At 38.7% G+C, this 27,462-nt stretch overlaps 1 protein-coding gene across 1 annotated transcript in view; it reads right to left on the bottom strand.

Annotated features, from left to right (window-relative positions):
• pappaa (pregnancy-associated plasma protein A, pappalysin 1a) overlaps positions 1-27,462 on the bottom strand; it is a 97,407-nt gene that overhangs the window by 57,063 nt on the left and 12,882 nt on the right. The window contains exons 3-10 of the mRNA XM_006788979.3: positions 23,429-23,574; positions 22,817-23,110; positions 22,307-22,499; positions 21,947-22,068; positions 12,349-12,850; positions 4,469-4,597; positions 3,793-3,884; positions 1,498-1,694 (exon numbers count right to left, since the gene is read on the bottom strand). Of these exons, the coding sequence (XP_006789042.1) occupies positions 1,498-1,694; positions 3,793-3,884; positions 4,469-4,597; positions 12,349-12,850; positions 21,947-22,068; positions 22,307-22,499; positions 22,817-23,110; positions 23,429-23,574 (1,675 nt within the window). The remainder of the gene's footprint in view (positions 1-1,497; positions 1,695-3,792; positions 3,885-4,468; positions 4,598-12,348; positions 12,851-21,946; positions 22,069-22,306; positions 22,500-22,816; positions 23,111-23,428; positions 23,575-27,462) is intronic.

The raw sequence follows: 27,462 nt of genomic DNA, 5'->3' as shown, positions 1-27,462 counted from the left end.
ATACAATTTGAGAAAACTTTGATGTGTTGAAAAGTTGAAAAAAAATCAATTTACATAAACACTGGTGATTTGAATATATATGATTTTCAGCTCATTGTATAAATAAGACTATGTGAGAATGTCAGGGAGAGCTGGACAGAGCAGAGACAGACAGCGACAAGATCGTCGTGTTTTGTTAACCTGTGTTTGCATATTTTCCACACATGCATAGGCGCTTGCATTTCAGTGGCCTTATAATGAGGTGATGTCATCACATATAACCCTTGGGGAACAGTTTGTTCTTCACAGTAGAAGTGTTTTTTGAATGAACAATGTGTCCTTCACAGTAGAAATCCTTCCTCTATGGTTATATGGACATGTTCCACTGGTGTCTCGTTTCCCTCAGAAAGTAAAACAGCTGCAATGTTGTTGGTTGGAACAAACTCATTTTTTTTTTGTTTTGTTTTTTAATACTCAAACAGAGGTTGTGCAATACAAATATCAAATGCATTAACTGTCAGTTAAGTGATGGTTAATCTCCTATCCCTGTTTGAGCAAGGCACCTTAACACAGCTGTTCAGGAAAAACTAGTTCATTGGCTTTGTAAAAATGCATCATCAGCAGTAGGAACAAACTCTACCAACAACACACACTTCCAGCATTATACACCTCAGAAGAGACAGCACAGTTTGTGTAGAGGTGTAAAGACTTTCAGGACAAAGCATAATGTAAAGTATATTTATCACTATAGCATTTAACAATAAAGTGATGTCACCAGTGCAACTTACCTACTAGCTGAATGTTTTTTGTGAGAAAATGACAAAATAATTACCTCAAAAAATAAAATATGGCTTAAAAAAGAGATAACATACATCAACAACATGTCTTATCTTTCACCATCCATATTAGGGAAAGGGGATTAAGTAGGATTGAGGCTAATGCATTTGTGTGTGTCCGAAGCTTTGTGTGTGTGTGCTTGTATCACTTATGTTGTGAGGACACATGTCTGTATGCACACACTGTAAGGACCAACCTCCGTTTAGGGGGGAAAAGCCCCCATAAAGTAAATCATTCTATTTAGGTAGTCAGCCCCTTTCCTGCCTCTAAAGAAACACATCAAGGCAGCAAGCAGCCTTAAGTAAAACTTCGTATGCTTCTTCTATAAGCATTACTTCAGTGAGAGCAGAAAACCTGTACACGCAATTTGGGAGACATCTAATTAAAAGTCCTGATATTACCAATTAGTTGGCAAAAAAAAGCTATTTTGCTTTTTTTTTTTAAGTGTTGCAGAGTCTTCTGCACAGTGTGCATTTAACAGTATGAATAAGGAAGCAACAGTCATAAGAATCATAGATTCAAAGACCTATTTTTTATGATTGATTGCATGATACAATATTTATAATCTTAATATATTTAAAATACATGTTAACCTCTGGTGTGACAAATTAAGTTAAGCAATTTTGTTAAATGATGGTAACTTTAACTGGTATTGGTAGGAGAAGACAGGTCTGGCCTTACCTTAGTCACAGCGGGATATCCAGCAGCAACTTCACCAGAACAATAGGGCTTTTCTTCATGGGAAACTTCAATAGAGGAAGCCCACTGGTCCAGGAAACCACTGGGGGTATAGAGGCCACAGTCTCTCACACCTGTCTCTCGCTCAAAATCCTCGCATACCCCATCACCGTCATAGTAGTAGCACATGCTTGGCTCCTCTGCATTTGAAAACACAACACACTTCAAATAAGTTATCTGTACGATAAAAATAACTTCTTAAACAGAAGGACTGAGTGCATCAAAGATATCAGCGTGGTTCATCTTAAACATATCTCTCACCGCCACCCATCTCTCTCGTTGAGCATGTCCTCATTTGGAATGAGTAGAGAAAGGGGATCAGATAAAGGCAAGAGATGAACGTAAGGGATAAAGGGAGTAAGAATCAAATTATAAGGCGTATATAGATGTATAAGGGCAGAAGGGGCAAAAAATATTAAGAAAGAATAAAAGAGAAAGAGAGCAAAACAGACAAGCACAGAAAGTGGAGGGGGTGGTGTGGGGCAAGGTCAATGGGTAAAGTAAGATACAGCAGTATTTTTTCCAGACATCCCACCCGGAGTTTGGGGCTGGAACTGAAAGCTTATGGAGTGGAGGAGAGGGGAGCTGAGCAGGGATGTTTGCCTGGGCCTCACTGGTCTCAACTCTCAGCTAAAGCAGCGTCAGCCGGTGGGGTTCCAGTTGGGGGGAAAGGCGGCACTCTGTGCCAAGTTGGCCAGGGCCTTCTCCTCGAAATTCCACCCATCTACAGCACAGCCAAAAGCTCAAGTCAGTTCTGTGCTCTGGCAATGGTAAAACGAGGGGCTACTGAGGGGGCATATAGAATAAGTCTCCTGCCACTCACTCAGCAGGAACAGAGGCGAGGAAGAAGGGGAGCAGTAAGACTGAGACAAGAGGAAGTTCAAACAGTGATTGTGAATGGTAGAGGAATAATAGGTAGAATGTGAGCTAAAGAGACAAGGAATAGAAAAAAAGGTCAGAAGGGGTGTGCTTTAGTATCAGAGTTTGATAGAAATTACATTTAGTTAGATTAAATTTAAAAAAAAAAAAAGATTGTGACCTGGTGCCTTTGAGATTTTTTTAAAAATTATTATTCTGATTGTCATCGTGGGCACAAACAGACAAAGAAAAGAGTGAAATCTGACTTAAAATCCATAATTTTAAGGATGTCTATCTGGATGTGGACAGTATCTCAACTGGATTGTAACAGCAGGTGGGTTTGTATGCAAAGAACTTGTGATTGTCATCAGTTCCAGATTTAAACCGGCTGAATCATGATAGCCTATTAAAGCTCCTCCAGATTGTAACATCCTAGACCTGTTGTATACTTACTGTCAGTTCTCCATCCAACTCACTGACAAGCAGGCACTTGCTTGCACATACAGACAGATGGACAGAAGGTCCCTTCATTATAGTCTCAGATTTCTGTGTAAAACCTCAGCAGTGTTGAACACACACAAACATACACACACTTGCAAGCATCCCAGAGCACTGCAGTTGGTGGAAAAACAGCACAGCCAGTTCAGTCATCCAGCAATCTGACAGGGATTAAGTGGCCACTTCACAGAGGGTTACACATGTGTATCCATGTACTGTACATACACAGAATCACAAGAGTGGAAGAAATATGATTATCAGCTACTGGGACCCAGAACAAAAAGTCATTCATCTATTTATAAAATTTAAAAAAAACAAATTATAAAAGGAGATGTCTCTCTTTCAACTATGTTAAAAAAAAAAAAAGACCCAACATTTCTCTATTTAAAAGTAATGATTTCCAGTTTGTTTTTTTTATACAAGAGGTTGGAGTGATTATGATATCTCCTGGTGTTTTATTTGTTTGGAATAGGCATCGAGTACTTGAAGTACACCCAGGCGATGTGTCAAATCCTTTCATTCACAAAGTGAGTCTCGTTTAAATGTCTGCAGTCTCTTTTTATTGTAAAATAATGAAGCATGGGAATCCAAACATATAATAATAATGTGGAAAATTTTTTTAAAGCGTTAATACTTTACTAGAAATCCTACCTTTATAAAATTGTGTGTGTTTATGTCCCGTTTGGCAATTTAAACAAGTTTATTTGTGATTACTAATGAAACAGTTCATTTTTTTTTGTTTGTTTTTTTAACTTTTCTTGCACAAGGAATTATTGCAAGACTGTTAAATGGTTATGCATACGCTGCTATATCATCCTGTCATACTGAACTCAGAGCTATGGACAGAGCATCAGATAGCAGTAGAGCATTTTCAAGACTTACCAACACAGTTGAAGAATGGCTCTTTCTTGCACTGACTAGAACAGCCATCCCCATTCAAAGAGTTCATATCATCACATTCCTCTCCTTTGGAACTAAAAGAGCAGGAGACAAGTGCTTAGAATACATACATATATATATATATATATATATATACACAGGGCTGCACATAAGTGGTCCACCGGTGCGCATTTGCTGTCAAAATAAAAGACACACACCAGATAAGAACTTGGAAGGCGTGTTTGGGTACATGAGATGTTCTGGAAGAGGACAGACAATGTTCAGAAGATGTCGAAGAAGCAAGCTCCATAAGCAATTACTTTGGTGTTCCTCCACTGCAAAAGAAGTGCGTATTCCCGGAAATTCAGAGAAATTCCAAGAAGTACTGAACAAATGTCTGTCCTCCTCCAGAACATCTTATGTACGCAAATGCGCCTTCCAACTTCTTATCTGGTGTGCATCTTTTATTTTGACAGCAAATGCGCACCGGCGGACCACTTATATATATATATATATATATATATATATATATATATATATATATATATATATATATATATATATATATATATATATACATATATATATGATAGATAGATAGATAGATAGATAGATAGATAGATAGATAGATAGATAGATAGATAGATAGATAGATAGATAGATACGTGGTGCCTGTTACCTTTGGATGCGACCATCACCACAATAGGGTGCCCCAAGTTGATGCACCAAAGGTGGAGATGGCTCACTCTCACTTTGCCTGGAGATTGTTTGGACCTGGTAAGTATACGTAACATGTGGTATCACATCCCTGCACAAAGAGTGAGAAAAAAACACAGTAAGTTCATATGTCTGGGCAATACAAAGAAATACCACATGCAAAGAAAGTAAAAGTAAAAGACTGCATACAAAAAACCTTCATCAGACCAGGTCAGTGGAGATCAAGTTGTTAGAATTGTTGCTACGTCAACTGGTCAGTTTGTGTGTCTCTTTATTCAACTAGTAAACTTCTAAGTTTGTACTTTCACATATCTGTCTTTCCGATCGACTGATACGTCCGCTTTTACCCACTTCAGGTCCAGCTTTGTTGTGTTTCCTTATCACAGCGATTCAAGGAACCATTGTGACGAAATACGGGAGAAATAATGGAGGCTTACTCACTTTGATTGTCTAAGTCACCATAATGTTTTTTTTGAGGCACCATGATAAGGATTTCTGAAACAAAAAAGTCTGAAAGAAAAATATATAAATAAGAAAATCAAAGCCATAAACAAAAAAATAATCAAAGCTATGAATGAGAAACCAAAACCACTAGACAAGCAATTAATCCCAGGGAAAGAAAACAAGTAAATAATAAAAATGTAACTGAGGGTGCTTTTTGGAAGTCTCTTCCAAGTCTCTTTATTCTCTCTGGTTTTACGTTGTACCTCTATCATAATCAGATTGCCTCTTCTAACTACTGGTCCCTGTAATCAGTGGAATTACTTTCTTTAAAAACTGAGGCAAGTGTGTTATTTTATGACTCATTACAATTTAACAAAGAACAAGAGTAAAAATAAGTAAAGGCAACGAAGGAAAGTTCTGGAAACATGCAATAAAAATAAAATAATTGAATCACAAAAGCACCTTCATTTACATCTGTATTGTTTAAGGTTTGGTTTTTTTTTCCTGTTTTGATATTTTTTTTGGTACTATTTTGGTTTCTCATTTCTAGTTTTTATTTGCATTTGTTATGGTATGGCTTCTCATTCATCATTCTCCTGTTAGGCTTTCATGGTTTGGGGGGGGGGGGGGGGGGGGGGGTGGATTGTGATCATGGCATAAGATTTGGGAACTTAAATATAGGTCATTAGCAAATTTTGTCTATATTCATATATTCAGAGTATTAGAATATTTTGATTTTGAGTCCATTATTGTTTAAACAGTATAAATACTATGTTTCTTTCAATAAAATATGTACATGCAACCACAGTCATGAGAAAGACTGCTGACAGTTGTCCAGATGATAATCATCCATTCCCTCCATGAGTTGGGTAAACCACATCTGAAAAGACTGGCTGTTCATAGAGTTTACTCACAGAGTAAATCAGATGTTTCGAAGCATGTTAATGGAAAGTTGACTGGAAGGGAACGTGTGGTAGGAAAAGGTGCAAAAGTCAACACAGGTGACTGTAGCCTTGAGAGGATTGTCAAAAAAAGTCAATTGAAGAACTTGTGAGATGTTCACAAGGAGAAGATTCAAGAAAGGAGCTACAACTGTTATACTGTAGCTAACCGAGACAACGTTAGAAATGTCTTACCTGGAGAAAATCTTCTGGACTGTTGCTCAGTTTGTAGAAATATTTAATACAGAGAATGTGCTAAATGTGCTACACACTGATGGTGTTCAAAACAACGTGTGTTTAGTCCTTAACAAGACACGCAGATGTGTTAAAAATTAACACATGATGTGTTATTTCTAAAACATCTGTCTTGAGCGTGCGAGCTGGATTGTCTAGCCAACTCCCCTGATCTGAACCCCATAGAGAATGTATGGGGTGCTGTCGAGTGGAAGATGAGAAACACCTGACATAAAAATACAGACAAGGTGAAGGTCGCAATCAAAGCAACCTGGGCTTCAATAACTCCTCAGCAGGGCCACAGGCTGATTGCCTCCATCCCACACTGCGCTGAAATTACTCAAAAATATGCAATTATTTGTGTGAAAGGACCCACAGACTTATGTATTGAGTATATAAATGAATGATACTGGATTTCTGATTTGCAAGTGTTATAAAAAACATCACTTTACATTTAAAGAATACAACTTTTGAATATATCTTTTTAAGATGTTGTAGTACAATCAAACAGCACAACAGTTAATGTGCAGTAGCGCATGTTGATGTCTTTCAGTTCTTAAAGTAAAGGGAATGCTTGAATGTTGTATGCATGCAGCCTTTTTTTGGTATATCAGTTAAAAACGGCATCTATGAATGGGATTAAGTAGAACCAATAGTTTAGCCATGGATTATTTTACATGAACCATAAATATGCCTATTACAGAAAGCACCTCGCATACAGCCCATAGAATTACATAGCAATGAGAGACGCATACACACAGGCTTTAATTAAAACACGCACAGGCATATCACGCTATTCCCAAAGCTGCCATATATATTCCAGAGTGTGAATGTAACGCATCAGCAGGATCAAGCGCTAAACTTTCCCTGGTACCCCAAAGATTTAAACTAAAGAGTCAGATCATACTAAAGAAGGCTTTGAATGAGGTTCAGGAAAGCCTTTGCCTTTTCTGAGCACTTTTTTTATTTACTACTGAATGAGAACACGTAAATGTTTTCAATTAGATGCTTAGGGTAAAACATGTAATCTGCATAATTTTGTTGTTTCGCCCCCCTCCCTCTTCTTCACTTTTCCATGTTTGTTCATGGCATTCCCAACAGAAAGACCTAGACCAAGTACAAGTTCGTCGTGAAGTACGAAATATAAAAAGTGACAAGCCTAAAGATCAAGTAACAAAATGAATTCTCTTACAGCAAAGTTCGTGCCTGAGATTAGTTATTTATGTTGGCTTTATTATTATCAACACAGAACGTTTGGCCTGACAGACTCTCATCTGCACAACAGTATGCCCTGTTCTGCAATGTTGGTTCATACTGGTGCAACTCTAGGTTACACTCAAACATGTCCCTTCTAATTGAATTAGTTTAGCCTCTGGAAAAGTCAAGCTCTGGGAGACTTTATCTTTGAGCAAAGCAAACATGCAGAATAGACGGAAAGAAGAGAGAAACAGATGCCGCTTTGAAAGGAGGCACACAACTTTCCCTTTTGTGGATGGGCAGGTATTTGGGCCACTCGGTTTCAGGCAATCCAGTGCACTGAAAAGCACTAGCACTTACTGATTGGGCCACAATGGGAGGCCTGCTCATGCAAGAACAAGCAGAAAGGATGATTTTAATGACTGGATCTAATGAGGTAATCTAGTTCTCGTTAGGCTGATGGTCAGTCCTTCTAGCTTTTCACCGTCATCTCACAAATACAACTAAAAACAGTGCTGTCGTTTTCAATACATGGCTGTTTGAACAAACATGCTGTTTGTTTTAGGGACTAAAATCAAGATAAAAACAGTGCTGCATGCTTATTTCTCTGACAGACAATTTTCACACATGAACTCAGGTAAATTTCTCAGGATAGGTCACTCAACTGTCTTACATGTAGGGAGTGAGGTAAGATAAATAAATTCCCCTGATTGTTACCACCAACATTCTTACCTGGGTGCAATTAGACTGTGTACTATCAGGTTAAAAACCATCTCACGATTCGATTATAACAGGCATTTGGGTTCTCGCATGCACGATGATGTGATTGCTGGGAAAAGCGTGTAAAAAATGGCTCACGACTCCGGGGAATCATGTTCTTCTTCCAGTAGCAAAGTTGGAGCGGCGGTTTACAGCCACGCTGGGATTAAAAGGCTTAGAAAGGAAGCTGAGGTGAGTGACTAAGCCAAAGACTGTGGTTATGTCCGGCGCCTAGGTCTATAGCAAAGAACTGCAAACTCGTTACCCGTGTCAATACTGTAGCAGTCAATTCCAAACATTTTATTTAAGCGTGCCCCACGACTTTCTTATTTAAAAAGCAATAAACAGATTATCAGCTCATGTCAACTGAGCCATATATCATCCTCAGTTATTTTCTGAGAAAACACCAAGAGATCAGATCCCCCCGTGTCATACATCACAGTCAGCTTGGGCCACAAAGGCAGTTTCCTCAGGATCTGCAAAACTCCATCGTGGGGTCCTTCGTCCTTTCGCACATTATTTTTTTCTCCTCTTGTCACTGATATAATGATACAACACAGCTTCTGGGAAGCAGGTGAAATAGTTGCAATATTTAATCTACTGATTTGTGTTCACAGTTATTAATTTTCCCATTTTCTTGTTTAATCAATTAATGTGAAGTTTAATCAATGAATTTGCATTCACTGACAAAGTAGCCAGACTTTCTTCTCATCGTGTTTTTTTGTGGGGGGTTTTTGTTTGTTTTGGTTTTTTTTTTTTTTACTGATCTTGAGCATGGGTTTCGGAAAGTCTTTCAAAAATTTTGTTTGGACACTGAATGCTTTCTTACTGAATTATTTTTAGTCCAATCCATGTGCCTGACCATTTTCAGAGCCACTTAACACTGAACTTTGAATGATTCGGGCATAAAAAAGGCACCAGTTTAAATGTGGTCATATGTTAGCAAAGCCACTGGCAGCAGAGAAGAATGAACAAATGGCATAGAGATTTTTCATTTGTTTGTTTGTTTGTTTGCTACCTCAAAAGCACATAGTGATGTTGTGGACGAATTTATAACAGCCACACCTATAGGTTTCAAACAATTTAGTATCAGAATTCCTATCCAGTATTCATAAAAACACACTTATCTGTAACTAATTATAGCTATGTAAAATATCTGCTGTATAACTCATAGCTCAAAGGACCTTACTACAGTCACTGTCAACGTGTCACATGATAAGATTTCATCATTAGTGCTTTTTTGTTCTTCTCAAAACCCCAGAATAAATTTTTTTTCATAGTGGCTCTCTTGTGAAGTCTTGAACAAAGCCCTGTAATATGCATTTCAAAGGTATTCGAACTACACAGAGCCATGAGTTAACATACGTGAAGGCTACTAACAGCAAGAAGATTGCCGGTGTGTGCCTGTGCTCGTCTGTGTGTTCCAGCCTTTACTGATATGTGGACTCTTATGTGCAGATGCATTTCCATTCTGTAGCTCCTTGTTGTTCTTGGCGGAAAGATTCCAGATGAGAAAAACAGATAAATATAAGGAAGTTAAGAAAAAAAAACAACTTAATTTGAACCTGCAAGATCACCAAACAAAGCCTTACTTTTCAGGACTATTAATTATAGACCCACACTAACCTGTGCTATATGTATAGAGCTAAAATAAATTATTCAAACGGGACAGGAAATCATTTTTATGGCAATCGTATGCCTTTTTAGAAGTCCTCTGGGTTGTGCGGGTCTGTAGTTTCTATTTCCTTTTGCCTAAACAGCTGCATTTGCCTGATGAAAAATGATCAAATAAACTAAACAAGGACAGAGAAATGTCCTGGCTCTTCCTGAACCTTTAACCCTTAGCTGATTAATGACTTCTACCAGTTACAAGCCCTACTCTTTACCAGATTAAAAACAACTAAAAACACATTTTTACATTTTTAGAATTGCATTTTGTTAACTTTTGTCTGTTTTTGTTTTATACCTTGTGAAGCACTTTGTGATCTTTTATCTAGAAATGTGCTATATAAATAAAATTTCACTTTACTTTACTTACTTACTTTACCAGATTACTAACGGTTTGCTATGGATTATGTTTTCTATGTTTGTAATGAAGAGGCGATCGAAGAGAGTAAAGTAATAATCGCTGTAGCTGCTGTCGAAGGATTTCCGACTAATCAGTGATTTTTACTTCTTGTTATGAGAAAAAGTAATTATTATTATTAATTAGTGTTGACAATAAAGTGATATAGAAACATTGCCTACTTTTTCAAATAGCTGTGTGAACTGAGTGTGAACATTAGATTGACTTAAAGGAAAGAACTGCTGTTCCCCCATTTGACCAGAACTACATATAAAGTCCTCGGTTTAAGATCTAACTTGCTTTCAGAATTAGCCAAAAAAGAGTGCCACACAATAGTTAAACAAGCAAATCTAGACTTGAGTAGCTAAAGGGATAAATGTGGCAGATAATATGCAGAACTGTACAGAACCAGAGTTAAATTGCAAAGGGGGCAGTAGCAGCACTGCCACTGGACGACCTCCTTTGAGGAGGAGTGGAACCATCTTCTGCTACCTTCTTTCCTTACACTTGCTTGACCTCCTAATACTGTCCCTCTTTGCCCTCCAATCATGGCCATAATTTACCCCTCAAGTAGTCCTTTGCATCTCGTTACTTTGACCAAACAATCCATCATACATGGGTTGATACGTAGGAGGTATGTTCTCTGGCATCTCCTTTGCTCAGTTTGCCTCAACTAATCTGAAGGCCAGTAAGCCTGAAAGTGGAAGGTCAATCATCCGTGTCTGTCAAACCCACTGAAACATACGATGCAACTGTCTGTGTGGTCAAGAAAAGCATTTCAGCAAATCGACTCAGGTAGTCAAACGGAGCACTTTACGCTGGATTTGTGGCGGACAAAAACATCTGGGTGACCTTCACAATGTCAGAGGTTATGTTTGTTTTGTTATGCTTCGTGACGAGCCAATGGGCCTGCATCAGTATTCTGAACGACGTGTCTAATTTAATGTTTATGCCCTGATCAGTAAAAGAAAGTGAAAACATTATGCCCCTTCATTCTGCGTTTTGGAGGTTGTACAGTATGTTTTTATTTTGTTTGTTTTGTTCCACAGTGTTTCCAAATAAATTGTCCTAAAAGACACACTGTTCTTCTTAAGTTGGATGAGCTACAGACTTTTATGGTTAGAACACACATACTTACTTGCTAGATCTTCGCTGACCATTTAACAGAAACAAGATCGCACATGCTCTCACAACAGAAAACAGACAGCCATCGCAACTGACCACCACCACTGGAATGCAACCACAGCTAGTGAAATACACCACAGCAGTAAAACTACCTACAGTACATCAATAATAACTGAAGTGTGCCAAAACCTCAAAATAAATACATTCCTACTGTAGGCAACCTTCCACGGATACTCACACTATACTGGGAAGTTATGTACAGGCACTTTATGGAAGTTAGATATCATCACTGCATCTTGCATAACGTGCTCACTGTTCTGCCTCTTATCAAGCACTCTCCTTCTCATGGGAACCAGACTGACAGCATGATAGTGGGATGGCACAACACACAGCTCTGCCATGTATAGCAACATGTTTTTTTTCCTGTGTCAGCACATTCCATAAAAGCAAAGCATTAAATTCTCACCACAGTGTGCAGACAATACCTTCAACAGGCCGTCTATTTGCCCTTTCATGGAATATGGGGGAGGGGGGAAAACAAATGTGGGCAATAACTGACCTATGACTTATAGGAAACAAATGTTGGGCAACAGATTTGAAACTGCAGAACAAGAGGCGGCTTGCTTATGTTCCTGGGGGCATTAAAAAGGATATCTGGTATTACGAGAACATATCTAAGTGAATAGTTTCCACAGATAAAAAAAGCAAAACACTTTTTACTGGCATGCCCTGAAAAAACTCCTAATTACATCACACTAAAGAAGGAAGGTATACAGTGACTGCTCAGCAAGCCTCCATTTTTTCTCTTAAACAACCGTTTGCAGAAATATTTTTCATGCCGCTGCAAACTTATTTTACGAGCGGTTTGTTTTGCATTGTTTTGTTTGTCTTTCTGCCCACCTGCCAGCAAGCTTGCACAAAACATATGACAAGCTGAAATATATAAAACTTGGTGGACTATGAACAGGCCAAGTCAGAAAAATTTCACTCAGAAATGTTTGTGTGATCCTGACAGGCTTTGAGTGGCGATTTACGTGGAGGTTTGGGCACTAAATATTCACCTACCAGGTCACTCACCTATCTGTATATCGGTGGGTAGGTTCATTCAGCAGCAGACCATTGGGGGCATGTGTGAAGGGTGGCTGACGCAACAGGCGGTAGCGTAAAGGCTGGCAATGGTTGCAGAGTTTATAGTTTGGCTTGGATGTCAAAAGAGTGGCGTCGATCTCCAGATGGTGCTCCATAGTGTAGAACTGTACCCCATACACCTCTTCCTCAATGTCCAGCTTCATAGTGAGCGGGGTATCACAGAAAACATTGCTGGGACCCAGTGAAATGTTGTTTCCACTGACGGTCAGCAGCAAGATGTTATGGATCGCAGGCAGTGCTGTTTCCTCGCGGCTAAGAAATGTAACCCACACAGTCAAGGAGTCAGGTACCAGTGGGTAGGCGAACTCTAGCTGAAGCATGCAGCCCTGTAAAGGGCACTCTGGCAGGCCAACGACGTCTTGCTCGGTTGCTGAATGAGGGCTCCAGGTACGCACACTTGGTTCACAAGCCTGCTCCACATCAGGAGGGCCTATGGGATGAAATTACAAAGCAGTCACACACACACACACACGTAGGCAACACAAAAACTTTAAATAATTCACAAGCTTATGTTGACCATTTTATATACAGCTATGGGTGAATGTTAAACACTCATGCAGACACATAATGATGAATTCAAATACACTATTGTACAGAACTATTTTAAGATAACGGAACAGGTAAATTTAAACTAAATATTAAAAAAGATCGCTGACAGATTTTCATTTATTTTTTAATTGCATCAACAATCTTTTTGGTGTATCTGCAGTTCTTGCAACATCAAGGTTGAGGTGAAACTGAGAGTTCATTGTGAGTCCATCTGCAGAGGAAAGGCAGAGCTGAGGTGTGTACCTTCTGAGAGGGGCCCTGTGCAGGGTTCTCACTTCAGCGCAGTCATTACAACCTCTAACAGTCACACTCCAGCCATATTTGGAGTCCACACACAGCTAACTTGGATTATCCCAAGTGACGTACACTAACATTCATCAAGCACTTTTAGAAGCCAGCAAGCGGCAGACACTATGTTCTCCCTCAATTTCCTTTTGTGCATTTCCAAGCTGGCAACCAAAGAAGCCATTTGCTAACCTCATTTCTGGGCACCATGCAAAATTCCAGTGTTTAATCAAGTGAAGACTGAATATGGTTTCCAAGCCACATTATCTCAACACATTTATTATTGTACTGTAAGTGTGTGTGTGTGGCCAGTGTGGAGGTGAATTAAAGAAAAGAGAAAGAGAGTAAGAAATAGAGAAGAGAGGGAGAAAAGCGGGAGGCTGGAAGAGAATGAACTAAGGTACTCCAAGAGGTTGGCTTTGCTCGGCTCATGTAATCCCGGCTTTCTGGGTAAATTTTCATTGAGTTTGCAAGGAAAGGAGCTGTAGCCACTGAAAATATTTTGTAATGTCAGCTGTTATGGTGGGCCCCACTCCTGCTCTGGCACAGGAATTATGTGGTTGAAGATTTAAGAGGAGAAAGAGTAGAGGTGCCATTGTGTAACCCAAGGCAGTAGAAACTGTTTTTTTGTTTTGTTTTGTTTTTAAAGTTGATTGGCAGCACCCTTGTTTGTTTTGGGGTTTTAAAAATGAATTTAATGTAGCTTTATATGCAAATGATGTTTCCACATTCAAATTTTACACATTCCAAGAAATTGGTGCCATTTGGATTCTTGTAACAAGGTTTTGTTTTGGGTAAAATGGGTTAGTGCTTGTTATTTTTTGTTTTCGCTGCAGTTTTTGTTCCCCTTCAGTTAACAATTTGAATTTGTCACATCCCTTTTTACAACCCCAACTCTGAAAGAAGGAATGGGATAATTTGCAAGAAAATTTGTGTAAAAAAAATTTGTCTTATTCACAGTAGTAGATACAACACATATCAAATGTTTAGACAGAAAAATACCACCACCCCTCATTTTGAATTTAACGGCAGCAGCACATCGCAAATAAGTACAGACAGTGTTTACCACCATTTCTTTTATTTAACAGGAGCGCATAAACATGTGGGAGCTGGGGAGACTTTTAGGAGACAAATGTTGTTCTTGGCTGTTCTTGTCTCAGTCCTGGGTCATTTTTCATCATATTTTGTTTGGTGACACATTGGTTTAGCATGGTCTTGCTGAAAGGCCTTCCCTGAAGAAGTTGTGATCTGAATGACAACATATTTTACGAAACCTATATATACCTTTCAGCACTGATGGGGCCTTTCCATATGTCCAAAGTCACTAAATACAAGCTCATACCTTCAGAGATGGTGGCTTTTGAACTGAGCAGTGGTAACAAGCAAGATGGTCTCTCAACTCTTCAGTCAAATTTCAATTTGTTTGACAAAACAAAACAATTTTCCACTTTGACCCAGAGAAGAAAGTAGCATTTCTGGATCATGTTCACACATGGCGTCTTCTTTGCATCATAGTGCTTTAATCCCAGTTCCAGTTAGCACAGCAAACTGTGTTCACAGATAAGGATTTCTGGAACTGTTCTTGAGCGATCCTGTGACTTCAATGACAGAATCATGTCTGTTTGTTAATGCAGTCCTGCTTAATAGCCACCAGGCCTGGGGGCATCCAATATTTGATTTCCAGTCTTGTCCAAAGGCATACTAAGATTTCTCCAGATTATCAAGTTTTTATTAAGAGATTATGTACTCTAGATGATGAGATATCCATAGACCTCACAGTTTAAATTGAGGATTATTATTTTGAAATTGTCATATAATTTGTAACTGCAGTTTGTGTGCAGATTAGTGAACCTCTGCTCATCTTCACCTCTAAGAAGCTCTGGCATTCTAACATGCTCTTTTTATACCCAATAATGTCACTGAGGTGTTGCCAATTAACCTAATTTGCTGAAAAATGTTCCTCCAGCTGTTTTTTCTTAGTGCCACTTACTTTTCCAGTCTTTTGATACCCCATCATCAAATTAAAAATGAGCTAATATTTTTCATGAAACAGTAAAATGTCTTAGTTTATCTCAGTGGATGTGTTTTGTATTTTATATAGTGTAAAATGTGAGATTTGAAAATTTCTGCATTCTGTTTTTATTTACATTTTACACAAAGTCCCAGCTTCTTGGGATTTGGGGTGATGGAAGTTCCCTGATTGTTCTCATTAAGAAATGACTCATGAAGTAGCATACTTTTCGGTTGAAATGCAAGGCCTTCCCTGAAAAAGACATCTGGATGTGAACAGATGCTGCTCTAAAAGCTGTTTACTGTGTGCAGAACTGATGAACTGATGATTATAACTTTGGCATAAGTATGAATGTCTGTTGTCTCTGTGTGTAACCCCTCTGGCAGAACCTTGTCTTTGACCCAATGGCAGCTGGCAGCCAAATATTTTTCAGTAAAAGTTGAGCTAGGTTAAAAAAAATTTTGCTGGACAACCCTGCATTTTTCCTCCATTTGTGTTACTCCAATACTTCTTTTTTGTTGTTGTCTGGTTGATATGAGGACAGATTTATATTTATGCCAAATGTATTTTTTGTTTCTTTCTGCTAATCAAGCAAATCCTTCATTTGGAGTTTGATGCTTAACTTTAAGAGTATTACACTCTGTGAGGCTTGCTTTTTGCCACATATAAACTTTATTTAATAACTGTCTGTTAAATGCATCCTAAAGGCTCCTCGTCAACAAAAATGGAATTCCTGACTCGGCAATGACACTGGCCAGAAAACTGCTGCTGAAACATTTTGCTCTTTTCAAGTCAGGACAATTAATACTTGCTGTAATCGGTGAAGTACAACTCTAGGATAGATGTTGGTTACAATCATACCGATCCAGAAAAAGTCCATAGAGCTGGATGAATAAACAGACAGGGATATGTCCGGGCATGCACACTTTATGCTTTCTAAGAAGTGTCTGGCTCTGGCTTTCACTATCGATGACTCACTGTCACACTGCTACACACTTCCTCACTTAGAAGGCAGACGTCAACCCCCCCCTCCAATGCTTTTGCCCTGACACATACAAACAGAGAGACACTTTGCAGACACACAGACTCACTTATACAGGCAATGGGCACTCTTGTCTTGAAAATATATATCAAATCAGGTAGCATTTACAAGCCTTTTTTTATTTATTTATGTTTTTACATTTTTTAAACAGATGTTATTTTGGTGCACAGTGAAGGAGCTAACTACTATAACTCAAATAGTTATACCATAAGAAAATGTTACAAAATTTACAAGGGACTTGATGCTCTCTGTACACTAAAGTCACTGTAAATTTGGGGTTGAATGTGTTAGAATTAAATTGATTTTTTTAGCTGAAGCAGCAAATGTGTCCTTTGATTGTGACAGAATGACCAATGCGCTGTCTTTGATCCTGGCAGGATGGATGACAATAATCTCATCCTTTGATATATTGTTTTGTGCTCTGTAGTGTCAATTTGACAGCAGTAATGAAAGACAACAAGTGATAAATTACATGTGTAGAAGCTATCAAAGTGTCAAGAAAGACTACCAATATCATCAGCTCTGTTCACTTCATTCCTCTGAATTCCCAATGAATCCATCCATTTATCAAACCATCCATTTCAGATTCACTTATTCCATCCAACTGTTTTCTTCCGTTTATCTAAATCAGGGTTGCTGGAGGGGCTGGAGCCTCTCCCAGGTGCCATAAGGCAGGATAAGGGGTCCTGAACAGGCCTCCAGTCTGTCACAGGGCTAACACAAAGAGACAGACAACCATTCATGCTCTCATTCACACCTAAAATTTAGCATCTTAAATTAACCTAATGAGCATGTATATAGAGTGTGGGAGGAAGCCAAAGTACCCAGAGAGACACCAAACGGGCACAGGGAAATCATGCAAACTCCACGACAAAAGGCCCGACACTTGGCCGGTGGACTCAGGCCCAGGACCTTCTTGCTGTGAGGTGGCAGTGCTAATCACCATTCTGCTTGCTGTTTTTCTTTGTTTGTTTGTTTGTTTGTTTGTTGTTGTATTGTTGTTTGAGCCTGATGCAAAATAGCAGTCTATGCTTATACTGTCAGGCAGACGAATCTTTAAAAACTCTTTTAGTGAGGTGTCTGCAATCTCTGATTTTTCACAGATGCTTGCTGTTTAGTTTAAAGGATTAAATCCATAGATATTTAGAGAAAATAATGTTTGTGCTACAGATTGCAAGTGAAACACTGCAAAGTAAAATATAGTTGTCAAACATACACATCCTGAACCTTTTCACTTGCATCGTCACCACTGTTTTCAATCAGTCCTCCTTCACTCCTGTCACCAACCACATGCAATTCTCTTAACTATCTTGGGTGGTTTCGATCCCACCCAATCTCTCTTACCCACTCCTGGAATCCATATCCATGTGTTTTTGCCCCCCCCCCCCCCATTATTGCTTTTTTACTTCAGCCAAATTTCTCCAGGGCTTAGAGTAGCAAAGATTTATGAGAAGCATTCTGGCTCACCCTGGCCATGCTAGTGTTTCCCAGTCAAGTAGTATAAGGAGAAAGACATTGAAGAACAGGTGCCATGTATGTTTGCATTCACGTCAATGCGCCCATCTTCCAAAACAGGAATTTTTTGCCAGTAATCTAACTATAATAATCTTAAAGCAAGTAATTTAATGTCTAGCATTCTAATGACAGAACGTGACTACTGATCACATTTGCAACATTATAGAGGGACAGCAGCTGCAGTATTCTGTGTATCCAGTGAGAAGCTGGCCCGAGCAGAGTTAAGAGAGAACCAAACAAAGACCCTTTCCAAGAGGGAAAAAACAGTTTAAACACACATCATATTAGACAAGCCCAGACTTGCCTCTGGTTCACACACTATAACCAGTGTAAAGGCAAGGTTCAGCAGCTGCTGTTCAGCATCCACACATACTGACACATGATTCAGAATTTTAATCATCTTTGATTAGGATTCATTTCTAGTCTTGTGTTGTGGTTTGACCGCAGGTATGACTTTATTATTTATATTTATTGTCACTGATGTGTACATCAATGTAAAAGTTGAATTTATTTATTTTTATATAAGAGTCTGCTGTATAAACACTCAGCAGGTGCTTTATAAGGTACACTCTATGGACCTAACAAAGGTACATGGGATGTACACATCCTATTGCTGCACCTGTTGGATTGACATCTGGTGACTGTGGAGGTCAGTTCAGTACACTGAACTCCTTGTGATGTTCAAGAAACCAGTTTGAGATGATTTGGTCTTTGTGACATCATGCACTGTGCTGTTGGAAGCAACCATCAGAGGATGGGTACACTGTGGTCATAAAGGGATGGATATGGTCAGCAACAATATTTAGGTGAACTGTGGGATTTAAAAGAATTTTAGTTGGTGATCAAAGTGTGTCAATAAAATATCTCCCAGACCATTACACCAACAGTGGCACCCTGAACTGGATGGATCTATGCTTTCATGTTGTTTATGCCAACATCCAAATATCACAGCAGAAATTCAGACTCATCAGACCAGGGGATGTTTATTCAATTTTCTGTTGTGCAATTTTGGTGAGCCTGTGCAAACTATAGTAGATTCAGTTTCCTGTTCTTACCTGATAAGCACAGCACCTAGTGTGGTCTTCTGCTGCTGTAGCCCATCTGCTTCAAGGTTTGACATGTTATGCATTCCAGAGACGCTTCTCTGCATACCTTCTTTGTATTAAGTGGTTTTCTGAGGGGCTGTTGCCTTCCTATCCGCTCAAAGGACTTTGACCTCTGCCATTTTTGTTACTCACTGGTTATTTTCATTTTTCAGCTCATTCTGTGTAAACCCTAGAAGTGGCTGTGCAGGAAAATCCAAGTAGATCAGCAGTTTCATTGACTTTTTTTTTTGAAGGATTATATAATTTATGCGTAGTTATTTCATGAATATGTGCATTCCTGTCATTTTGTCGGTTAGGAGTTAAGCTCATATTTAAATAACTCTGCTTAAATAAATGTTTGTTGTAAAATGTAAATCCTACTAATTCTATATATTTGATCACATCAATAACATTTTTGTGAAATTGAATTTAAAATTGAATTTGAACAAATTCAGTATTAAACAGTGCTTATAGTGCTTCATATGAGAGATAAATAAACATATATTCAATTTAAACTAAAATAAAGCACAGTAGAGACAAGTATAGATCCAAAGAAAACCTGTCCAAAACAATCAAAACCTTGCCAGCCTAATAATGACTGGATAATAGATCTCGGTCACAGAAGCTGCAGGGTTGCCCGTCCCTGTTATGGATTCTGGGCTGGTTCTGCACAACCTTATTAGTAATTATGGTTTTTCCCAGTTGCTAAGATCTTTTTTTCTGAAACCGTTCCCTCTTTTCTGAAAACTGTAAACACAAAACCCAATTTTCAAACAACATTAACAAAACCTCTGACTCTACTGGCAAAAACCAAACAATCACATCAAAACAATTTTATCTGTGCCCAAAACCGCACAAAGTTTTCAGACGACAGAACAGTCAAAAATAATAACACTACAGAGCATTCCTTAAACACTACAGCAAAAACAAAAAACAAAATGAGACATTTTTTGTAAGTAAATCATAGGCATGTAAATCTCATACTATACGTTTCGGGCTGTCATTGTATGTACACAAACATGGTCATTCCCAATTGCCCAGTTTTCATCTGAAATTGTTGTTCCCGATCTCCCATTTCCTCCTTAGCACCTCACATTGTTTCGATTTATTGTTGGTATCAACCGTCAGCTCATTCTTGCTGGCTGCGCACTCTGTGCTGGCATTTGTTGGTTAACATCAGCAACAAGCCATTGTGTTTAAGAAGTGACATCTGTTTTGCAGTTGTGTTTAACATCTGCCTCCTGTAGTTAGGATTATACATCACAAGTGAATAACTGTTCGAAATGTGTTTTAGTGAGTGTGAATATGTTTAGAGATTTGCAATGAGAGCGAATGAGATCCTGCAAATTGCGCTTAACTAAGCGAAAACTAATTAAGCCAAACAGTCCAAATTGGTAAATGGACTGTGCTCACATAGCGCTTTTCTACTTTGAGCATTTAAAGCACTTTCTTACTAGAAGGCTCATTCACCTAGCCACACACACACACTTTTTTCTGTGCCCAACCACTTTTAACCAAATGTTCACACACTCACACTTTGATGCATTGCAGGCAACTCAAGGTTCAGTATCTTGCCCAAGAGTGCTTTGACATCCAGACTAAAGGGGCCGTGTTTTTATTCTATTCTGTTTTGTGTAGACAAGTTGGCAAAATATAATGATGTCACAAAGACCAATAACACTACAAAACATTAGTATTACTATTATTACTATAGTTATTTTTAGGGGTGCTATGATGAAGTTTAGAGATGCCTGAGCACCCATGAAAAGGTTTTAATGCCCTTGTGAGTGGGTGATTGCAACATCTTGATTTCTTTTCTTTTTCAGCCATTCTGTAGTACATTTGCTGGAGCGCTCTTGCTCTTTGTTCTGTTGCATGACCCTGTTCCAGCCAAGCTTTAGCAATAAGACAGATGGCCTGATTCTAGAATGCTTCATGGTCACGGTCAACTCAATAATTACAAGGCCCCCAAGTCCTTTGGCTGAAAGAACCTGGACAAATCATCTCCCTTACACTGCCATGCTTCACAGCTGGTGTAAGGTGTTTGTTCTGATATTCTATGTTTGTTTTTTATTAAACTTGTTGCTCTGCTTTATGGCCAAATGCCTCCACTTTGGTCTCATCTGCCCAATGGACATTGTGTCTAAGAGTCTAATTGTGCTGTTGTGAGTTTTACATTTAAGATGCTAACTGAGGTCTGTGGATGTACCTCTTGGGGTTTTTTTGCAGTTTCTCTAATCATTACACTGTCTTCAACAAGCAGTTGATAAGGTGCACCTAACAAAGTGGTCGCTGAGTGTTTATATTATTTCAAATGTTTATTGCACTTTTAGCTGCACTTAGTTACATGCATGCATAATATCCAAAGTATGTTTGATGCTGCCACTGCCAGGACAACAGTGGGATCAGAGGTACACAGATGGGACAGCAGCTATTTTTATATCTTAAATACTTCATCTCTACTGCCTTATTTATGTCCCAGTCCAATTGCTCTTCTTCCAATTCAGCACCAGGGCAATACTAGAAAAGGGAAAGACAAGGCTCCTCTCAGTAGAGGGTTAGCGCTAACATGTGATCTTTGACCTTGGTTTTGGGCCTGAACCTGCATATGGGAATTGTGGTACCATACAGCACCATCCATTGGGAAATGACCTCGTTGATCCTTCCATGTTGTCCCACGGCCCAAGTGTTATGAATCCAGTGAGTCATTTGCATAGTTTAGGGTTGAGTCAGTCACCAAAGTTTTGTGCATGTTGGGGTACTGACTCACACAAATTAAACAAACAAACAAGCAACAAAAAAGTTACCTCAAATTGTGTTATGGTACTGTAAACTGTGGATGTGGTGTGGTTTTTATATGAAAGATTGCTTTTAGAAGAAAGAGGTCAAAAAATCAAGAAAGTGACAGATATCTGAATGACATCAAAGATGTGTTTCTTTGATGTAACAAAGATGTGTTACACTTCCACAGCAAAAGCCAGACTAGACTGGGAAAATTCAGTGTCAAAAAGAAGTCAAGTATAAAGTACTGTACTGTACCTTCAGCCTCTCGAGGGGACCAGTGACCAGATGGATCACATGGTCGTGGAGAAGAAGAGTTTGATGCATACTGTAGTAGGACTCTCCCTTCAGTGCATTTGTCACACACTGATCCCACTTCTCTAGGAAACCAACAGGCAGTACAGCAACCAACTTAGATACATACCAAATACACGTCATTTATACACAATAAACAAACACAAGAAGTGACAAGACAATTGTAACAATGTTAAGCTTATTAAGTCCTTTAGATTTGGACTCACTTTCAAGTATGTAACTGTGTAAACAAGATATTTAGTATTAAATTCCCATCACAATACATGGATGTATCAGAACTATAACCTATCTAGTTCATCTCACCTGTCATAAAACTGTCCGGAAATTGGTGGAAACCATTCCAGGGTGATGGAATTATGATGCTGCTCAACCACCTGAGGAGCCATTGGCACCAGAGGAGGTTTGGAAGCAGGCTGCCAGGTCTGATAGATGAGGTCCAGGTAGCAGTGCATCCTAGCCACCTGGTTCATTGTGAAAGAGTCTGTACAAGCATCATCTTAAGAAAAAAGAGGTAGTTAATCAGTGTGAGGATACAATTTGAGATTGGTCATCGTGCAGGTCCATTTTCTATGAATAAAACAAGCTACTTTAACAAGCTACAAGCTAATTTATAAGCATTTTCCCTTTAAATAACTTTTTAAAATTCTTTAGCACATTATGAGTGCCATGAAAGATTCGCTAATGCTGAGATTCCCTAATACTTTTCCCACACACTATGCACACAGACTCAAAAAGTTCTCTGGGATAATTTCTATACAACTATAAAGTTTTCCTCTGGTAAGTAGCTCAACACATGCAGAGGCCCAGTCTCACCTGCATAACTCATGTAATTGTTAAACGGTGTATGCGTGAAATGGTGGATGCCACAAGTATCATTGCCTGGTTCAGGATCGCTGCAGCCTTTGTATTTGGAAGTGGGTTTGGTGTCTGCACACAAGTCCCCAGTCTCCATTGAGGGCTCAGTCTCCAAGCACGCATCATTGCATGATTCAGTCTCGGACACACCTCGAAACACGTGGTAAAGGCCGAGGCTATGACCAATCTCATGGACCATTGTGTCAGTGTGACCAAATGTGCCGTAGAAGGAAGGATTCAGCACAATTCCACCTGGAAAAACACAGTGAAAGAAGTCACTCGCACTCAATCACACACCACACAAATGCCTTTTCCTAATGTAGTGTAAAGTAATTGTGGCACAGGGGTATGATTCAGACAATACATTATTCATGGGCCTCCTCAGCTTCATTATCACCTTCTTCCCTGTTAGAGCTGTGATGAAGACAGAAACTGCTTGGGGCTTGAACTGTAATTACTCCAAATCAACAATCTGGGCTGCCAAAGAAGTTGAAGGTGATGTGTGCTTGTACTTATGTAACTGCATGTGAGTTTGCATGCATGCATTTATTTATGCGCTTTGTCTTTTACCCAAGTGTGTGAGGGCCTCTTTGTCCCAGGGCCATGTCGCAACCCCTGCCAGATCTTCATCAGAAGAATTGGCAAAGAAAACATTCAGGTGAGTTGAGCCATCCAACTGCAAAATCTCTTTGAGCTCTTTCATATCCAAATAGGCTCTGTGGAAAAAAAACCAAAACAACACAAAGACAGTATTTCACATTAAGTTAATGGCTTAACAATTAAGACAGTCATTTCCAGATTTCACCAAGTCCAAAACAAAAAAAAAAAGAAGAAAAGAAAAAACACTGTTCCAAGCCAAAAGAGCTTATGCAGTGTCATCATTCACGAAACCAGAACTCAGATTTAGGTCCCTAATGAACTAAAATATTTATTTAATGTAAGAAGAATGAAGTTCCAAGAAGAATAAATGATCTCGTTGAAGCCAGCTAGTGTTTTAAACCATGTGTACAAATTAATAATGACGTAATAAAATGCATCTTCTTCAGCTAGTTAGGGGTGAAGAATGTTTTCCTTCCTCCATCCAAAATGAATGTTGACTACAAACTATCTGGCACTGCCAACAAGTACTTACATAACAATAAAATTATGTTTTACTTTCTTTCACCAGCAACTGTACACCAGGAGAGGGTTATGATGTTTTTAAATATAATTATATTATTATAATCACTGTAAATCAAGTTGCCATTAGTCTGATTTACACTGAACTAATTTCAGGCTTTAAGGCTCATTTACATTTTTGTGGTGGAAGGGAGAGTACAGACCATGTTGTTGACTTTATTTAGAAAGTACAATAAACTGTATAATAATCCCAAATGTGCAACTATTGACAGAGTTTGACTGGAACTACAGTGCATGCTAAGAGTCACTATGATGTTTTTCTTTTTGTGTGCATGACAATGTTTTATGTTGAAGGACGAATCAAGTAATAGCCAGTTCTGAAACATGGTTCTGGCACCTTATAATTTCAACATACAAGCCACATATACTTTACTGCTGAAAGTCAAATTAGATACTTGATATTGTTTCAGTTCTTTGAGGTTTGTGGACATTTGTTTACTCACAGCTCTACTAAGATCCCGCCACAACATTTCTGTTGGGTTGAAGTCTAGACTTTGACTGGGTCTTTGCAACAGCTTTTGATCCAAACTTGATCCTTCAGACAGATGACCTTAAAAGAGTTCATGACTGAGTTAATGGCTGCAAGGTCCTGTGACTGCAAAACAAGCCTAAATTATTACCCCTCCACCACCGTGCTTGACAATTGGTGCGAGTTGTTTGTGCTGATACGTTCTGTTTATTTTTTGTGGCACTTTGCCTAATGGCCAAAACATTTCCACTTTGGGTTCATCTGTCTTGTGGTTTGATGAAACTTGGCAAACATAAGCTGTGCTATCTCATTCCTTTTGTAGAGAAGAGGTTTTCCTGTGCCGACCCTTCCAACCAAGCCATACCTGTTAAGCCTTTCTATCAGGAACGTTTTACCATGTAGCTCTTGTTTTCTTTTTTTTGTATTTTGGCTTGTTTGTGGGACTTCTTGACTCTTCCTGAGATGATTGTGATAGCCCAGGCTACCAGACCTCCAAAACTCCTGTTTTTATTATTTGATTAGTAGCAATTGGCTTCTACCCTTTTAGTTCTTACAGAATCTTGTGGGTGAGCTTGGTTTTTCAAAAAACTACTCTGAGTCCTGGGAAAACTTTTTTCCTTTTTTTCACATGATTGCACTCCAAAGTTGTAAATATGTGTAAATATTTGAAATATGAATGCCTTTTTCTTTGAATGTCTATAAATGCAAACATTTTTATACGATGCACGAGAAAATTTCACTCTACCCTTTTGTATTAAGAAAAAATATTATAATTTATATGATGGATTCTTAGCATGCTCATAGAATGAAATAATGTTCTACAACAAGATGTTCTATTCACTGCATCATGAGTTTTCTACCGAGAATCTGAGACCAGTCTGACTCATTTATGTCAGCCTGACATTTGAATTAATTGTTTAGGTATTCCGATGTCTCCTTCTCAAGGCATAATGTTCTGTCTCAGGCTCTGTGAGCATTAACGGCAGTACAAATTAGTGCAATCACTCAACACAATGAGATATCTTTCCAGCAGTGAAACTGTCATTCATTTTATGAACATGTCAAGCACAGTTTTCTCTATGAGCCTGGCTGGTGGTCCTGGCAAACAGCATCAACAAGCTCAGTCATCTCTTGGAAGAGTCAATAATTTGTTGCATATGCTGAAATGATAGTTTATTCTTTCCCTTTGGCTTAGGGAGACTTTTGAAATAGATATTCAGTGGATGTATAAACAAGAGTTTATCAGAAACAAAACAAGACCCAAGTCATACTATGGCAAATTAGATCTGTAGATGTTTTGACCCATTTTGTGTGACCCTTTTGCCTGCCTTTTATTTTGTGCTCACATTTTGCATGTCCTCATAAGATTAAGTGAACTGAGGCTAAACCTGACTCTCCTCCAGTAAATAAAAATAAATTGATTTCATTCATTGTTCTTCTTCTGTGGTCACTTGTAGAGGGCAAAAGGCAAAGTACACCCTGGAGACCCGGCTGCCAGTCAATCACATGATTAGCTCAGGAAGACATATCCACACCTATAACCACTTTAAACTTTGGACTGTGGGAGGACACCCACATAGGCAAACTTCTCAGGGGTCCAAATTCAAATGCTATTCACTTTGCTTTAATTCAGTGTCATTTTAATCATAGACTTCCCTGACCACGTTGGATTTTATTAACTTAGTACATGAAAAGTCTAAATTGTTTTTAAAATTTGTTGAATCGATTCCAGCACCAACTTTTCGTGCATGCAAATCAATTTGTAAAAGTTTTTTTTTTTTTTTTAAATTTTTTCCACTACAGTTCATATTACATTTGTCCCACTTAAGGGAACTGAGGTAAATATATAGATAAAAGGAAAATCTCATACTTTTGTGAAGTGTAATCCTGGACTGAGCTATTTATATTTACTCTCCCACTCAATACATGAAATGGGTGAGTATGTTTTGAATTGCTATGAAGTAAGGTGGTGCATAGTTCCACTGAATGCATGCACCTGATTTGATTACTTTACTATACCAGCTGAAGTAAGTCACCAGAGGTTATCACAAACAAGTGTCACAAACTACTGCTGTTTAATTAACACGTGGAAATTAACCATTTGTCACAACACAGCCCAGTCAGCATTTCTTTGTTTTCAACTGACTTTTAATACTGAACGATCCTGTAATCATTTAAAAGTGGAGGTGTCAGATTTGATATCTTCATGTTCCAGATGAATTGCAGTGTTTTGTTTGGTTGTACCAATAGGCGTAGCTGCATGGGCATTTTAGCATTAGAAAAAATATGTCTTTGCATGCTGTTTTTCCTATTTATGGTATCAGGTACTTTAAATTGTAATTGTCGTTCATGTGTTGCATCTGTGTGTGTGTTTTGAAACAGGGTCTTTTTCCTATCTTCTAGATATCTTCTGAGTTAGACATCTTATGCAACTCAGTGCATTTTAGCATGTAGACATGGTCAAGACGACCTGCTGAAGTTCAGTCAGAATGGGGAAGAGAGGTGATTTACATGACTTTGGACGTACCCTGGCTTTTGGTGCCAGATAAGCTGGTCTGAGTATTTCACAAGCTGCTGAGCTACTGGGATTTTCCCATACAACTATCTGTAGTTTTCACAGAAAATGATCGGAAAAAGAGAAAATATCTTCAGTGAAAATTCCTTGTTGATGCCAGGGGTCAGAGGAAAATGGCCAGGCTGCTTGAAACCAACAGAAAGAAAACATAACTCAAATCGTCACTGGATTGAACTACTGGATGTAGAAGATCGTTTCTGAGAGCACAGCACATGGAACTTTGAAGTAGATGAGCTACAGCAGCAGAAGACCACACTTGTTAGCTAAGAACAGGAAAGTGAAGCTACAACTAACACTGGCAATAGAAGATTTGTAAAATATTTCCGGTTTTTGGCCTCCACTCCACCAGATCTCAATCCAATAGAACACTTTTGACATGTG

This window comes from Neolamprologus brichardi, chromosome 7 (genome assembly GCF_056152115.1).
Source record: "Neolamprologus brichardi isolate AB-2024 chromosome 7, ASM5615211v1, whole genome shotgun sequence".
Classification (NCBI taxonomy): Eukaryota; Metazoa; Chordata; class Actinopteri; order Cichliformes; family Cichlidae; genus Neolamprologus; species Neolamprologus brichardi.
This window is presented reverse-complemented; position numbering and strand designations above follow the sequence as displayed.